Source organism: Nomascus leucogenys, chromosome 1a (assembly GCF_006542625.1).
Source record: "Nomascus leucogenys isolate Asia chromosome 1a, Asia_NLE_v1, whole genome shotgun sequence".
NCBI classification, from domain to species: domain Eukaryota; kingdom Metazoa; phylum Chordata; class Mammalia; order Primates; family Hylobatidae; genus Nomascus; species Nomascus leucogenys.
In genome coordinates, this window is record NC_044381.1 from 55,774,357 (window position 1) to 55,792,713 (window position 18,357).

General features: G+C 37.4%; 1 protein-coding gene across 1 annotated transcript in view; it reads left to right on the forward strand.

The window, feature by feature from the left end:
* The window catches only part of GNAQ (G protein subunit alpha q), a 320,596-nt gene that overhangs the window by 110,624 nt on the left and 191,615 nt on the right, over window positions 1–18,357 (forward strand). The window contains exon 2 of the mRNA XM_030809646.1: window positions 1,076–1,260. Coding sequence (XP_030665506.1) covers window positions 1,076–1,260 — 185 coding nt within the window. The remainder of the gene's footprint in view (window positions 1–1,075; window positions 1,261–18,357) is intronic.

Consider the following 18,357-nt stretch of genomic DNA (forward strand, 5'->3'; position numbering starts at 1 on the left):
TTCAGGCTTATGGTAACAGAAAAGTAATATTGAAGATGTGAAAAAGGAGATAGCACAGAAGGAAAAAAAGCTAGTCACAATAAATTTCTATATAATGTTACTAGTCAAGAATGGAGAGAGGGAAGTAGAACCACCGTTGCTTTCCTGAATTAGGTGATTCCTTGGAATAACTCAGTCAACCAACCTCCCACCAGAAATAAATTCAGGGGATATGTGGTATCTAGAAAAATGATTCTTCTTGTCTTATCAGGATACTGTGTTCTTAAGCCACATTTTAAAATTGGAGAAAATGGGCTGGGTGTTGGAAGGCAAGGCTGGTGCACCCCTTGAGGCTAGGAGTTCACAGCCAGCCCAGTCAACCTAGTGAGAACCTGTCTCTACAGCAATTAAAAAAAAAAAAAAAAATCAGCTGGGCATGGTAGTGCATGCCTGTAGTTCCAGCTACTGGGGAGGCTGAGGTGGGAGGATCAAGAGACTGAGATGGGATTTCTTTATTTCAGGAGTTCAAGGCTGTAGTGAGCTATGATCACACCACTGCGTTCCAGCCTGCATTACAGAGCAAGACCCTGTGTCTAAAAAAAATAAAATAGGGAACGTGTCTAGAAATTTTCAGACCTTTTTTTCTTATCTCTGTCTAAATACCGTTTGTGTAAGTGCACTGTCATTTCCAGATCCAAATCCTGGCTAATCAACCCAGTGTCCTGGAAGCGTTTCAGATATTCTCCAGGGAACAGAGCTTTATCAAGTTTTATCATGTTCAAAAGATGCTGTTGCCATTGTTTCTTGCAAGATACATGGTTACAAATCACTATCAAAATTCAGTGCTGAGTGGTTTCCAAAGAGGTGACGGGTTTGGGTTTTTCGTTGTTGTTGTTTGAGGTCATCTGCCTTTGAAATAGACTCTCTCCCTCTAATTTTGCTAAATGTTCAGCATAGGTAGCGTTTCCAATTCTAGAGTTGCTCCTCTCAGCAGGCCATCTGGGGATGTTAAATCCAAGGCACGGTATTTGGTTTAGTTATCTGAGAGACTGAGATGGCACTGTGGTCTGATGAGCTGCTATTATTCATCTTTCAGGGACAGGAGAGAGTGGCAAGAGTACGTTTATCAAGCAGATGAGAATCATCCATGGGTCAGGATACTCTGATGAAGATAAAAGGGGCTTCACCAAGCTGGTGTATCAGAACATCTTCACAGCCATGCAGGCCATGATCAGAGCCATGGACACACTCAAGATCCCATACAAGTATGAGCACAATAAGGTAGGTGCGACTCTTCATTGGAGCAGTCGGCTGAGTGTTCCAGGTGTTCACAATAATGTGACAACACGAGTAGCCTCTTGACATGCCTGGAGTGCATAGGGGGGTTTGGAAATATACATTTTCTATCCCATCATAAATGAGACTTTTAATAGATAATAAGTTATTGATAAATGTCTTTTTCTTAAACCTCTAAAGTTATACCTATAAAAAAACAGATTTGTATTTTTAGTGATATCAATGAAAGGCATATTTGGATGTTCAGCAATAAATATTTTCAGGTTTAAAACTTGGAGAAGCACATTATGTTAAGGAGACAGTTTGTAAGTATCATAAATTGGCCAAAGTAGGGGATTTCAAAGAGGTGGTGGCCTTGCTTTTTAATACATTGAAAAAAGAATGAAAACAACCTAAAACTATTCTGTCTGGTTTAGTTTTGAATTTTGTGATTTTCTTTCAGTAGCACCACAGGCTTCATTTGATTTCAAAATAGGTCCATCTGTCACTTCCAATAACCTTTCCAACACATTTCCCTGCAACTGTGTTAAAGTAACAGAAACTTCTAAAACCACTTGAAAAAGGATTAGGGGAAAAACCCCTAAAATTTTAGCCTTTTACAGAATAAGCACACTTCCAATATCCTCTAACATTATTTCTTGGTTGAAGTAGAATACCATCCCCCTTTTCCCCCGCATGAAAATAAATGCTATAATTGCTCATCCTCTAAATATTAAAGAGATGTAATACCAAACAAGATTGCTATACCTGAGCGTTGTCCCATGTTTGAATTTATGCTGCAGTTGTCCTACATAAAGCTTGTAGGCAGGAACTGGACCTGCACCCAGGGTGTGACTGTCTGTGCTGAGGGTACCAGCCTGAGGGAAGGGATATCTATTTGGAATTTGTTAGAAATGTCTTTGTTGTCTTCAAAAGGCTTTGCTGCCTTCCCATTAATCAATACATCCCCCATGGATGCAGTCTTTGCTCCTCAGGGATTTTAGATATGCTGATCCTATAAGTAAGCCTTGCCTTTTGTTGATAAAACACTGCATTTATACCTATAATTATTTTAGAGCCTTCAATAAGAAATTTTCATTCTCTCAGTACTTTTGATAAATTTACCCTGAAGGATATTTCCATTTTCCAAGATCAGTAAGCAATAGCAAGAAGTTGGGATGTCCAGTGGGACTCATAGATTTAACTCACAAAATGAACCCACAGCTAAAATAAGGCAATTCTGTATACCTTTGCCTCTGTTACCACCCAAAGGCTTCTATAATAAAATACCAAATCATCTTAAAATCAGGCATTTGTTTTTCTTAGATGGTTCCTTGAAATTAACACTGGTTTCTTACCTAATTGATACTTTCATACCTGGTTTTCCAGTGGCAACAGGAATCTTTCCACAAATAACAGAGACCCTCCACAAATAATTCCTCCTGCTTTTATTTTCAAGAGTGAAAAAGAACTGGGCAAGTTTGTGAGCCCAGGAACATGGTAATTGAGCCAGAGTAAGCTGCATGGATATATCTAAGTAGTCTGAATTTGAGAGGATCAGGGTTCTCCCTGACCCAAGAAGTCTCAGTGGTTTCTGAAATCATTAGCATGCTTGTTTCTTTGTAGTTGTAATTGTGTTGAGTTTGTTTGTTTATTTTTTTAATACCAGCGAGTTTTCCAGTTTACAGTCAGTTAATAATATGATGATCTGATTAATTCTGCCTGACTTACCATGTGTGTGCTATTTGTTTTTTATATATACACACCACACTGCCAGTTTACACACTAAAATATAATCTCCCTGAATTTTATCCCCCAAAATCTTATTTCTTAGATGTTCCGGAAGAATCCTTCAGGACCTTGCCCTGTTGGTAGATTTTCATATGAAGATCATTTATTATACAGTCATGTAGACGTTAAAGATGGGGTGGAATTTATGCCTTATTCACATAACACATTGAAGAATATTTAACAAGTTATTTGAACTTTTCATGTCAATTCTTTTTTTTTTTTTTTTTTTTTTTGAGACGGAGTCTTGCTCTGTCGTCAGGCTGGAGTGCGGTGGCGTGATCTTGGCTCACTGCAATCTGCACCTCTCAGGTTCAAGCGATTCTCCTGCTTCAGCCTCCCAAGCAGCTGGGACTACAGGCGCGCACCACTATGCCCAGCTCATTTTTGTATTTTTAGTAGAGATGGGGTTTCACCATGTTGACCAGGATGGTCTTGATCTCTTGACTTCATGATCCACCTGCTTCGGCCTCTCAAAGTGTTGGGATTACAGGCATGAGCCACCTCGCCCAGCCTCATGTCAATTCTAATTGAGTAGACATTACTGTGTTGAATACTATTCAGTTATAAATTGACATCATAAAAAGTTACAATATATGAATTTTCCTCAGATACCATAATTATCCTCATAAATCCTCCTACATATCTTGACTTTAGTGTGTGATGACCTCCCAATTTCCCATGTTTAACCCCCTTTCATTCATATTACAAATGACTTTCATGTTTGTTTCTTTTTCTCTATGTCATATACATGTTCTAAAGCATCATTCTCCCCTTGCTTCATCCATTAACTTTCTGAACTCTGCCCACTTGTTGCCTTTGTTTGTGCTTGTTAAGGACATCATGTCTACTCCTTCCTTTTCAGCTCAGCTGCCTCTCCTTCCAGGAGTTCTCTGATCGCTTCCCAGCCCCTCATAGTGCTAAGTAATCCTACTCTTCTTTAGCATATCCATAGCGAAGTGTTTGTAATTGCCTAGCTTGTATTGATTATGGTGACTTGGATGTTGATTTTATTTTCCTCACTAGATTCTGAGCTCCTTGAAAGTCAGTATTCATCAGTTCCATCTTTGCATTCATTCTTCATTGTCCCTGGCATTATATCTTGTACATAGTAAGTGCTCAAAAAATACATCTTTTTGAATAGGTAAATTATTTGTGGCCAGGTATGGTGACTCATGCCTGTAATCCTAGCACTTATGGAGGCTAAGGCGGGTAGATCACCTGAGGTCAGGAGTTTGAGACCAGCCTGGCTAACATGGTGAAACCCCGTCTCTACTAAAAACACAAAAATTAGCCAGGCGTGGTGGCACATGCCTGTAATCCCAGCTACTTGGGAGGCTGAGGCAGGAGAATCGCTTGAACCCTGGAGGTAGAGGTTGCAGTGAGCCGAGATCATGCCACTACGCTGCAGCCTGGGCAACAGAGCAAGACTCCATCTCAAAAAAAAAAATTATTTGTGAGCTTAACAATTGAGAGTCTCCTCGTCTGCCCTAAACTTGTCGAAATGATTATTCAAATCAACAAATAACTCTTGAAATTTCTATGCATAAGGGAATAAATGCTATATACTGTCAGGGATACAGAAAAGTTTAATCAGGGCTGGGCAGAAATTGACAATCCAGAAAGGGAGAAGGGCAGATCTGAGGGAGGGGCACATTGGGAAGAAGGAATGGCTATAATAAATGATCAGAAGAAGGAATTTGCATGTGATGTAGAAATCTCCCAATTTAGCTTGAGTGGAATTCTTATAGAGGAGGACTAGCAAATGGTTTAGAATGTTTCATGAAAGATTTCGCATCCAGGCTAAATTAGGATTTTATTTTCTTATGTTTATTATCTTAATAATAATCTTTTATGTTTTGGTTAGAATTTTCTATAGAAATTTCTGGTTACAAAGGTATATACTTTATAATTTATAAATAGTCTAAAGAATTTGGTGTATATTTAAGAGTTACATGGAGGTATCACATTCTGATTTATATTATTATGACACTAAAGATATAAAATAAATAACTATTTTGGAAATTTGGCTTAAAAACATAACCATTTGGTTTTTTAGTAAAGCTTGACTGCACACACCATCACACTGGCCATAATCTATAGTAGCGTAAATAAAGATACTTTCCAATATTGTCCAGCATAACTTTGTACTTGCCTTTGAGCTCCTGTATTTTATAAAGCAAAACATGGCCTGTACATTATATGATCTCTTCTGAACTGGTAAAGTGTTCAGTTTTGTTTGCTGTGAAATTGGTTCTGGCTTTTGGAATGCCACCCCAGGGTAACTGAGGTTTCTGTTGCTCCTGCTTACTTGTTATTGCTTGAACTGAGTCCTGCCTGGTTAGCTGGCTGCAGGGTGCTGTGGTCAGGGGGAGTCCAGTCCACAGTCTCTAGACCAAATGGTGTGGCATTGCATGCCCTTTGTCAACAGATTGCAGAATTAGTAAGGAGCTTGTAATTGCACATTTTACCAAAAGAAAGATGAATTCTTCCCCGAGTGTGTATCTGTTGTCCTGTTCTTGTACTTTTTGCCAAACAAGCACTGTTTATAGGTGAGCTGCTTGGACTCAGCCCAGGAGAGAGAAGACATATGTCTTAGGACTTCTGAATAGTCTGTGAACTAGGGTTTGTTTATTCCTAAATATTATTTTGCATTTTCCCTGAACACAAATATTGATAACTAGTGATAAAAAGGGATTAAGTATTTGTCACTTGGTCAAATCAAAAGCCGTATTTAAGGCTCCACTAGGTGCAAGGCATTTGACTGTGAGATAACTGTCATTTCTTAGTTTCCAAAAGAAAGAATTTTTATCCCTGTTATTTTATGGCTTTTTTTTTTTTAAGTTTATTACTTTAAAACTTTTACTTTAGGTTCAGGGGCACATGTGCAGGTTTGTTTATAGGTAAACTTGTGTCACGGGGGTTTGGTGTACAGATTATTTTGTCACTCAGGTACTAAGTCCAGTACCCAGTAGTTATTTTTTCTTACCTTCTTCACTCCCACCCGCCTTCCACCTTCTTTATACCGATGTGCTTTTCTGATGAATCTTTGCTTTGGTGTTGAAATCAGCTCTTAATTTAAAAGGAAAGGATATGAAGTGCCTGTGTTTATGTGGCTAAGGAACTGTCTTGAGTTACAGCTGAGGGAGTGGATCTCAGGGTTTGGAATCCCTGATTTTTTACTGTCTGAACCTGGCAGTTGGGGTTCTTCCTGCGTTGCCTGTTATTAGTTATTTCATATTTGTTTACCTTATTTTCTCAATCAGATTGAAAATTATCTTACAGTAAGCAAGCTTCTTCCTTTATAATTCTTTATCTCCTCCGTAACATGCCAGACATGTTGTAGAAGCTTTTGTTTATTGAGTGAATTACTCCAGATAGCGGATCATAGTATCCTTTGATAGTTGGCTTATAATCTCTATGAACTGTGAAATAAGGGTGGTATTGTGGCAATTTCAGAGTATTGATAGGCCATTGCTCCCTTTGCCAGTCCTGGGAAGAGAAAAGAATCTGATACAATGCTTCTTCATGTAGTGAATTTTAAGACAGTTGTCTAAGAGAACTCAGCCTCACCTTGGGCGAATGTTGAGTGGACAGTTGCACCTTTTTTTTTTTTTGTAAAGCAGTTTTTCCTTTTAGACTTGAAAGTCCTGATAACCAGGGCTTATTTAGCACCTTGGCTGCAGCTCTCTCTGACTAACTAGCCAGGCGTTTTGAGGCCTGACACCTGTGTTTCCCTTTCGCCTAGCGTGGAGGGGATATGACAGGATGTATTGCTACAGTGCCTTTTGTCCTCTCTGAGCAATTCTGAGAAAGAACTTGTCACAGGAAAGTACCTCGTTCAACACATTTGACACTTTCTGAATTTTCTGTACTTCCTGAATAGTCCAAGGTCCCAGAAGCCATTTTTCATTTTCCTGAAGAAAAATGTAGCCAGGATTCTGGAAAACTTGCCAACTTATTGTTGCCCTTGATCAAGGAATAAAACATTACTACTTTGTTCAACATGAGTGAATTTTCTTAGTTTACAGAATGCCAAAAGGCTGATTTCATTTTAATATTTCCCACCTATATAATAAATACATAATAGAGGCAGAATTAATAAATACATATTCTTATCTACCCCTCTGAAGAGCTATATCAGTCAAGGTTCTCTGCTTGCAAGCAACAGAAACCAACACTGGCTAACTTAAGCAGAAAATGAATTTATCTGAAAATGGACTCACTGGGAGAAGGGAGTAGAAGCTGAAGGATGGGCTCTTCGAAACTAGGGCAGGCTCAGGGAACTCATCTGTGAAATGGATGAATTCTGACCATTTCCAATCTTCTGTCACCCACCCAAGATTCAGATTTCTGGGAAAAAGTGCCGATTTGGAGCAGCCTGGATTCTGTGCTGAGTCTTTAGACAGGGGAAGGCTCAACAATATGATTGACAGCCCCTGAGGGAAATCTGAGTACAGTTGGTGGAAGAAGGGGAATGATGGTGTTACAAATTACAAATCTTTACTGCAAAAATACACAGCGTGAAAAATAAAATGACACATGGATTCTCCGTAGAAGCAAGCCCTCTGATTTTACTTAGCGTTTGCTAAGTCTTTGCTAAAATAAAATTTCTTACTCTGGAGTGGAAAGAAGTAAAGGGGTTAGTGACTTAGTTATATATGAAGTAGCTAGCTGAATTTGACCCTAAGGATTGAATATAATAAGCTTGGGATTATCCCATTCCCCACCCCACCCCAGCTTCAATTATTTTAACTCTCTAAGTGTGGAATTTCTCCATCTGTGACAAATAGTAATAGGATTATTTCAAGGGTTAAATAGATAATGAATGTGAAAATGTCTCATAAATGGTTTTTGAAAGTTTTGACGTTATAAGAGGAATTGTCATTATGTAGAGAATGAATACTACTAACCTTCCATCTTTTTAAAGAATAAAACAAAAAAACAATGTGACCAGATTTAGGAGGTATTTAAGGAAAACCTCAGAGTCACTTCAGAGTGACAGTCATTGAAATGGGACACTGAAAGAGGTACAGAAATCTCCTTATCTGGCTGTGTTCAAAATAGAATGTATTTTTAACATGTGAATTTCTTTAAAGCACTTTTGTTAAAATAAAGCTAGGAATGTACTAGACAACCTCTAAAATTCTTCTCAACATTGTTTTTCTTCATGTTGATTTTCTAATTCTAAAACTCTAAAAAAGAGATGAAGCTGTTATTAAAATTATTTTCTTATATTTTGAAGCTTTTGCCTTTCTTGAACTTTGTCCATTCTACAGCACCTATGAAATATTTTTAAAAAGACAATCAACAACAGATTTGCTTTGACAATGGTCTCCAGCCCAATAGAGATTTTTTTCTTTGTATCTAAATCCCATACGTGATTGTAATGATTACATCTATGTTGATTTTTTTTTTTTTAAGTGTTCAAAAGTAAAATAATCAGATGAAGGTTTTTGTGGGTGACAGTGATTTTAATTGGATTCTTGGCCACAGGGTACCAAAACAGCCTATGCTTTTTCATAGGGAAACTTTCTACTCCTGCTTCTATGAATCTTTGAGAGTGTTCTCATCTTTTTTTTTTGAGACAGAGTTTTGCTCTTGTTGCCCAGGCTGGAGTGCAATGGTGCAATCTCGGCTCACCACAACCTCCGCCTCCTGGGGTCAAGCGGTTCTCCTGCCTCAGCCTCCCAAGTAGCTGGGATTACAGGCATGTGCCACCATACCTGTCTAATTTTTTGTATATTTAGTAGGGACGGGGTTTCTCCACGTTGGTCAGGCTAAATCTCAAACTCCTAACCTCAGGTGGTCCGCCTGCCTCGGCCTCCCAAAGTGCTGGGATTACAGGCATGAGCCACCGTGCCTCTTGGCTTCTTAATAGTCTAAAGGAATCTATGGACTTTTCATGGCCAATTTGATGAGTCAGCCACCTCTTTTTCTAAGATTGGTTTACTGCTTTCTCCCTTCTCTCTAGGACTCTTAGGAGTTGAATCACCATGGAGCCTCTGGTAACTATATCAACTTTCAAAATCCCTTTCTATAATTTCTTTTCTCTTTTAATATCTTGCAGATACTTCCTAGCCACATTTTCTTCTCCTCCCTTTATCTTTGCAGTTCTTTATTCATTTTATACCCATGACGGCCATGCAAAAATAGCAGATGAATATGAGATTTTTTAAATTCTTTGTTTTCTTGGCTAAAGTTAATTCGTAATCCCAAGGCATGCCATATCGCCTATCTAGGACGTACATCTAAGTTCATTTTCATCAGAGGAGGATTCTGAAACAAAGGAAGACTTCAGCAGTGGACTGAGACTGATTTTTTTTTCTTTTTTGATAATAAAAATTTCAAAAAAATACAGAAGAGTGCACACATCATCAGTATTGAGTCTTGTGTGTTTTTCCGTTGTCAATACGTGTATATCTAGGTTTTTTTATCTGGATCAATATAACCATAATCTCAGAAGATTCTTCATGCTCCCTTCCAGTCAATACTCCCAAGTTCCGAAGGATGACCAGTATCCTGACTTCTAGTAACATAGATTAGTTTTGTTAGTGTTTGAACTTGGTATGAATAGAGGCATACAAAATATATATTCCTTTGTCTCTGGTTTATTTTACTCAACATTGTGTTCGTGGAATTCACCCACGTTGTTAACTTGTAATTCCTTTATTCTCATTGCTATGTAATAGCAATGCCTCACAGAACTTTCTGTGGTGATTAAAATGCTTTGTATCTCTTCTGTCCAATACAGTAGCTACATGTGACTATTGAGTTGTGAAATGTGCCTAGTGTAACTAAGGAACTGAATTTTTACTTTCCTTTAATTTTATTAATTTACATTTAAATTTACATGTGACCAGCAGCTACTGTACTGGACAGTACAGTTGTATGACATGTCATTTTATAAATATGCTGTAATTTGTTATAATTATATATATATAATTATATCCTATTATAAATTTGGGCATTTCTGGCTGATAAAAATACTGCAAATATAAACATTCCTGTACCTGTCTTTAGTGAACATAAGTATGCATTTCTTTGGAGTATGTATCTAGCATTTGGAATTCCTGAGTCAGAAAGTATGCATATAATCAGTTTTAGTACGTAGATACTGCCAAAGAGTTTTCCAGAGTGATCGTACCAGTTTACATTCCCACAAGCTGTAAGAGTTCTAGTTGCTCCACATCCTTGACAACAGCATTTGGTATTATTCTTTTTGTTTTAGTTATTCTCATGGCTGGTATTACTAGTGTTGGTTTGTTTTTGAGACTGGGTCTCAGCTATGTTGCCCAGGCTGGTCGAGAACTCATGGGCTCAAGCAGTCCTCTCACCAGGGCTGGGATTACAGGGGTGTACTACCTCACCCAGTAGTCTTTTTAATTTAGCTATTCTGATGGCTGGATAGTGGTATCACATTGTTGTTTGAATTTGCATTTCTTTGATAACTAAGCATCCTGAGCACTTTTTCATATGTTTACTGGCTATTTGGTTATCTCTTATAAAATACATTAATTTTTTACCCTTTTTCCATTGGCTTATCTGATTTCTCATTGTTTTGTAGGCGTTCCTTTTATATTAAGGACATAATCTTTGTTGAGTAAATGGATTACAAATGTCTATTTTGTGGCTTTTTGTTTTCTTAATGGTTCTTTCAGTGAAAGTTCTCAATGGTAAGATAGCCCAGTTTATAATTTTTTCCACTTCTAATAATTGCTTTTTTTGTGTCCTTTTAAAGTAATCTTTGCCTGCTTAAGGTCGTGTAGATAATTTGCTGGATTTTCTTCGAAGTTCTTTATTGTTTTACATTTTACATTCAGATCTAAAATCCATTTCAGGTAAGGATTATAGAGTATGGTATGAGGTAAAGGTCAAGTTTTTATGTTTTTTATCTGGATATCTAATTAACCCAATTCATTTACTGAAATGACCATCCTTTACCCAGAGCAATACAGTGTCACCTTTGTCACAAATCAAGTGAATGTATATGTGTTTGTTTCGGGACTCTCCATTCTGTTCCACTGGTCTGTTTTGTATATCTTTGTGCCACTACTGTGCTCTATTAATGACTGAGCTTTGCAGTGTTTTCATACTGGGCAGCAGTAGAAGTCACTCAGCGTTGTTTTTCTTCTTTGGGATTGCACAAGAGCCGAATTTATTCCTGTGTACTTTTAAGGAAGAGCATTTTTTTAACTGGCAGGTAGATTTCCTAGGGTTAATCCAAATGTGTTGATTGTTCTCTCTAATGCAGACATCTTCCTTTTTCTTGAGGCCTCAGTTTATTTCCTTATCCAGACTGTGTTAGCTGCATAGCTTAGTAAAAGGACTTTTATTTTTCCTAGTTTGATAATATGGTTTTCTTTTTTATATCAATGTCCTTATTTATGAAGGGTGATGGTGGCTTCATTATTATTCAGTGATGTTCTTTCTCACTTTAAGCATTTCCTCTAACAAGAGTTGGAGCTGGACACTGAGTGCAATGGAGTTCTACCAAATTCCCCTTCCACGAATCACTTTTTGGGCCAACATGGCTCTACAGCACCAGATTTTGCATGAGAATCCCTTTGAGTTTCCTATCTTCACCATCTGTAGCATTTAGATGGAAAAGGCTTACCTGGGTTTTCTTTTTTTGTGTTTTGTGATCTCAAGCTATTGGAAGTAGACCAATTCATGTGGCTCAATATGAGAGCTAAAGTTACATCAGAAGGTAATGAAAGCTGATTTTGCCCTTTTATTAACTATAGTATTTTAATCCTGGTATGTAAAATTGTTATTCATTTGTGCCTAATGCAGATAATGGGAAGCAGCTCACTGTGGTAAAGTAGGGGCATTAAGCACAGGTGCAACTGTAAACATATGTATCCACATACACATATGTATACACACACTCATGTATGCCAGCAATGACCTTTGGACACTACATTGTATATGTATGTGGGAATAAAACTGATGGAAGTCCAGCATTATCTCTAAATTGTACACATGCAGTGACTGTCTTTGCATAATGTTCCCCCAGCTTATGCTTGGTGGCCTATCTGCATTATTTTTCATCTCATTTCAGAGTAACCTAGCTCAGCTTGTGTTCAGCTCATGCACAGCTTCCACATCCACAGCTCAGTTCATCTTTAGCTAATCCACACGTTTAAAATTGGATGAAAGGAAGAAAATTAACACTTGAGGGCAGAGATTGGGCCTTAATTACTTAAACCTAGTTCTGTATTTGACATGTGGTTCTACTCTGTTGAATGAATTAACGAGTGAACATTTGTTGACTGTGATGGGTTTTGTGTACTGTGTGGTATACACACAAGAACACAACTACTGGAGTCATACACAACTTGGTTTGAAACATACTCTACAACAAAACTGTTTTGCGGTATTAAGCAAATTAATGTCTCTGAATCCCAGTTTTCTTATTTGTAAAATAGTGGTGATTCTAATGCCTAGTTCACAATGTGTTTTGAGAATTACATAGTCTGGAAAAGTTGAAAGTGTTGTCCATTGTTAAATGGAGATGATGTTCTTTAGTCATTCAACAAATGTTTGCTAAGTACCTCCTATGTTGTAGTCAACAGAAACTGATATGGCTGATTAAAAAAAAAAAAAGCACTCTAAGGAACATTACTGATTGGTCCAAACACATGAGCGAACTCTGCTTTAGCAGCCTGTCTCTAAACTGCTTTCAGCTGCTTAGACAAACCTGCTCAGAATGACCAGGAATTGACAGCCACCATATAAAACACATGTGGCATAGTTTAACGCATTTTAGTAGGAAGTTGTGAAGCTGGTCATTTGGCTGTTCTTGGTTAACTCCTGGCAAAACATCAGATGAATACTTCCCTTGTTCTTTTAAACCAAGTAATGTATTGTTTTCCCTTCTTAATTTTAAAACAATGCATCTATTTTCAGTTAGGCAGAATATATTTGTTGGAGCCAAGGAAAGTGAATGCCTGAATGGAGGTCGAGGGAGGATATGAGAAATGCTGGGGCATTTCCTTCTCATTTTTACGCCACTGGAGAAGTCATCTCAGTGATGCACTTAGTTTTTGCTATTGTAGAAAATTAGGGTAGTGCTTACTTAATATTTAGCAAAGCAATAGTTTCCTTCATTTTAATAACATGTATCAAAACCTAAAAATCTTGTTGCTTCTCAGAAATTGTAGTCTTATTCTTTATTATATTGTTTTACCCTAAATTACTTACACCTGCTATGCAATTATGTTTTTAAATAGTATGTTGTTAACCTACTCATGATTTTCATTAGTACAAGCGTGTATATCCAAACATGAATATCAGCAAGAAATGCACTTTAACAAATGACTCTTTGTGTCATTTCATGTTGTATTATGATGCTTTTCCTTTCAGGAGAGAAAAAATAAGCTCTTCATTAATAGCTGCAGTTACTCATTTTGGCTATTCCCGTATAAATGTATACTTTTACCACCTTTATTTTCCTGATTTTATGTTTCTTAAAGTGAATTTGTTAAGAAGATACATTTAAGTTGTTGCTACCACTTTGTAAGATGCATATGCATTTTTTTTTTTTTTTTTTTGTTTTTTTTTTACTATCTTGTGTTTGTTAAAACTGAAATGTAACTGAAAGGACTGGCATATATCAAGAAATGTGATATCCCCGCTGAGATGAGCAGTAGTATTAGATTGGCTGGTAGGTTATCTGCTTCTGTCAATGTTCACACTTCCTTTGTGGTAAAAAGTATAACGGTTTTGAACTAAAAAGAAGACTGTACTGAGTGTTGTCAACATTGGCCTCCCTGTGAGGTGGTGAAAAGTCCTTAAAGACAGTGCTTCTGTGGTAAGAGTTCAGCTAATTAGGTGATTGTGTATGCGTTCTCTAAGGCACTAGCCTAGTCTTTCGTCTCTTGACCGTCTTCTAGCCATTTTACTATCTACCAGGCGTCTGGTGGATGGCAACAGGATGAGATTGTGTAGCTGTTTGATTGTATTAATGGAACACTGCAGTCAAAGTACCTCACTAAAGTTGGGGATTAAAATACTTTTAGATTCACCTTTCAGTTGACCTTGATCCTTGGCATAAAATAATCAATACCATATGCTTTGTGGGTGGCGTGTATCAGTGTTGTGCAGTTTTTGCCAGCCATGGAGGAGAATGGTGGCCCAGAGGAAGGGGTGCCTTTTTCTCTCTTCAGCACTCTCTTTTTGTCAGACTCTATACACAGAAAGTAGAGAGTTGGGTACATTATTCTCGTATGCACAGAAGTGCCATATATTCCAGTGATGACAACTTTGGGTCTTCCTAACTGAATGTGAGGTTGAGAACATTGATTTTTTGTTCTAGAGTAGTGCTTCTCGAACGTGAATATGTGTACAAATCATGTGAGGCTTTCATTAAAATGCGTACTTGTATTTCAGTGGATCCGGGGTGGGCCTGAGATTCTGCTTTCCTCACAAGCTGATGCTGAAGCGGCCCAAAGTAGAGGCCTCTTGGAAATAACTGACTCTCTGCCACCAGAGGAAGTATGATATCACCAGTAGGCTACCTTTTGGAGAGAAGATCCCAGAAATTATACTTCAATAGGATTTTGGCCATGAGACATTCAGCAAATTATTTAAACTCTCTATGCTATGCCTTGTTGGAAATGTGAGGAGATAATAGTATTCACTTTGTATGGTTAGTGTGAGCATTAATGACAATATATAGATGCAAAACTTTTGGGACAGTAACATCAACATAGTGTCTACTAAATGGTTGTTGAATTCTTCCCAGAAAGTGCTAGGTCAGGAGAAATGTATATCTGTTTGGGGAAAGTGCACAATATTTGAGAAGAAATTGCTTATTATTTAAAGACATACAAGAGGCTATGATTCAAGAATGAGACTTGGATTCCCATGATCGGGTGCAGCAGTGGTTTCTTGGGAGCAGTGGCTGGCCTCTGGTAGGATTTAAGGCATCAGAATGTTGATGAAAGTGGGGGCCCTTCTGAAGGGGTTCATGGATTTCTGTCACTGCTGAGATAAAGGAGTCTTCACTTTTCTCTAACAGTCAAAGTATCTTGTTCCCTTGGCTTCAGGGTGTTTGTAAGGTAAGGAAGGAGGCAGATAGTCGAGTAACGAAAGAGGCAAAGGGACAGAAGAAAAAGGGAGAGAAATAACTTTAGCCAACCACTTCTGGGCCTTTTTCATTTAATATGCTCCAAAATGTGAGGTAGGTAGTAGTGTTCTAATTCTACAGATGAAAAATGTTTAAAATACATGCCCCAAGTAACTCAATTTTTAAGTTTATGGGGCTGGATTAAGCCCAACCCAGAATTAGGCTTAATTCCCTAAAGGCAGCTTGTGTACTTGACTCCATAAACACCTTTGGCACCTAGGACACATGTATTTAATTTTCTTGTGCAAAAGAGTAAATGCAGTTACCTGTGGCCAGTCCAGCTGTCTTTCCACCACTTCAGCCAGCTAAAGTTACTGCTGTGTCCCCAGGATCTAGCAAGGGGCCTGACCCACAGTTAGGCTCAGTAAATACTATGGAATGAATGAGTCAGTATTTAATCAGAGAGCTGATTACATGATACCACTATTATTATGGATCTTTTAAACTTTTAACTCTGATAACCACCTATTTGATTTCTGCTTCTTGACTATACACTCTTTTTACTTGTTCTTTATGTTTTTTGTTAATCCACACACTTCACATCTACTTAAATAATTTTTAAAATCCCATCAAGTATTTTTTCATTTCTCTTCGAGCCAGAGGAAGTGTAAAACATGTACTTTGCATATGGGGACTTGCAGTCTCATTGGAGAGGCGCGATACTTAAAATTATTTAGTTCTTTAATGTGCAGTCAAGGCAGAGTTTCTATAGGAAAGCTCATATATTCTTTCTTTCCTTATTTCCCTTTCTTTGCCTCCCTTCCTGCTATTCTGGGTTGGTACACGTAGTGATGCATCTGGCAGTGCTGGGTGTTTGTCCATTTTCTGACCATTTCCCATGGCGATATCTTTGTTAGGAGCCAGGGAAGGCATCTTAATTACTGCTGCAGTCTTGGGAAAATGAAATGCACAACTCTATGAAAAACTTGGTCACAAATCAAGAAAGTGATTGGAAAGCTTATGCAGCAGAAAAATAACTTTCCCATGAATTATGAAACACCTCTGGTATGTGAACATAGCTGTAATACTTGAAATAAAGAAGCTTGTTTCCATAAATACTAGATCCTTTTTTTTTTTTTCTCAAATAGAAAAACATTTTTATAAATATAAAGATAAATATGTTCATTGTAAAAATTCAGATAACGTAGAAAAGCAAAAGAAGAAGGTAAAAATCACTTGTAATCTCACTGTGTGAGAAAGCCACTGGATTTTATGGTATATTCACATACTGAGATTTAACTTTACACTTACAAATGTAGGTTCACTGTCCCTCATCTAAAAGTTCTTGGGACAGTTTTCTTAGATTGTAGAAAGATAATGTGAGAAAACCCCCATTGAGGTTTGGAGTTGTACCGTGTAATCAAATACAATTAACATTTCAGCAGCAAAGTATGTTAATATTTGCAATTAGTGGAACAAATGAAGATTGTAAATAGCTTTGCAGCAGGTTACATTTCCCATAAATTAATTACAAAAAAAGTCTTTTTAGTTCTTGGAAATTTGGAGATTTCAGTTAATAAGGGAGTATGGACTTACATACAAAATAGTGATTCTTTTTTATCAAGTATATATCACAAGTACTTTTTTCTGACTTGTTTTCTCACTTGTGCCATAATGAACATCCTTGCAGGATAAACTGCTAGCAATGGAATTGCTGGGTCAGAACATACACACATTTTTGAGGCTTTTGATAAAGATTATTAAATTGCCATCCAGAAAGATCGTACCAAATTATGTGTGGCATCTGAACTTGCCTGTTTTCACCCACATCTTTACCAACTCAGTTTTATTAGTGTTTTAGGTCTTTCCAATATAATTGGTGAAAGTGATACTTTAATCTACATTTTTGAATACTGATGATGTACTTCATTTCATAAACATTTGGCTGTAAAATTTCCTCTAGATTCATTCCAGAGATTAAGATATTTTCAAATCATTAAACTGGGGCTGTTACCTTAGGTTGTTCTGGAGATACTAATTACATGTCATGTAATATCAATTGCATTGGTTATTTTATTTAGAAATTACTATTTTTTTAACTTTAAGTTCCGGGATACATGTGCAGAATGTGCAGGTTTGTTACATAGGTATACGTGTGCCATGATGGTTTGCTGCACCAATCAACCTGTCATCTAGGTTTTAAGCCCCGCATGCATTAGGTATTTGTCCTAATGCTCTTCTTCCCCTTGTCTCCCACCCCCTGACAGCTCCCGGTATGTGATGTTCCCCTTCCCGTGTCCATGTGTTCTCATTGTTCAACTCCTACTTATGAGTGAGAACATGCGGTGTTTGGTTTTCTGTTCCTGTGTTTTTGCTGAGGATGATGGCTTCCAGCTTAGAAAGTTAAGTTTTGATGAAGAGCAAATGTTTCCGTAAGTGCTGGCAATCCTGAAGGACTCTTTCAAGAGTCATTTGGACAGAATTTTTCGGAATATGAAAGCAGTATTTAATGGCATTGACAGCTAAAGGCTTCAGGTTGAATTATCTCCAAGTGTATGATCAACTTTTAAGTGAGAATAAGCAAGTTTATGCCCCATGTTTCTGTGCAGTTATCTCATGCAGTTTTCTGACAGTGTAAAATATTACAGCCCCGCTGCATGCTTTAAAAGAGAAATTTTGAAATTTTATTCTTTCATTTTGTAGAGTCTGAAAAGATTTCCCCTAAGCCTGACGCAGTGGTAAGCTTTGGAATCACCTGGGGGGCTTAATTAGCATGCAGACACCTGAGTCCAGCCACCAGAGACTCTAATCCAGTAAGCCTTAGACTGTCTTTTGAGAAAGGTAGCCCAGCTCTGATTTTAATCAGATTATTAGAACAATAGTAATACTCATAGGAGTGGTTTTATAGTTGTAAAAACAGGAATTGTTACTATAATAGCAGTACTAATAATTGTAAAAATTTCTATTAATGGTAATATTATGAATCTTTTAAGTATATCTGATAACTCAGAGATGTTCAAAGTTCCACATTCAATGAATGAGCAACTTTTGGATTCACCTTTCTTAACATCTAACTTAATTTTATTTCTTGGTAATAGAGGATGAGTACTTGAAATTAGGGCCATTCTTAACTTTTGAACACAGAGAAAACTTTCTTATCACAAAAAGTCATTTTGGGAGGGAGAAATTAGTTTTCTTTAGTTGAACAATAGACTATTACAGACAAACCAGAAATTTTCTTA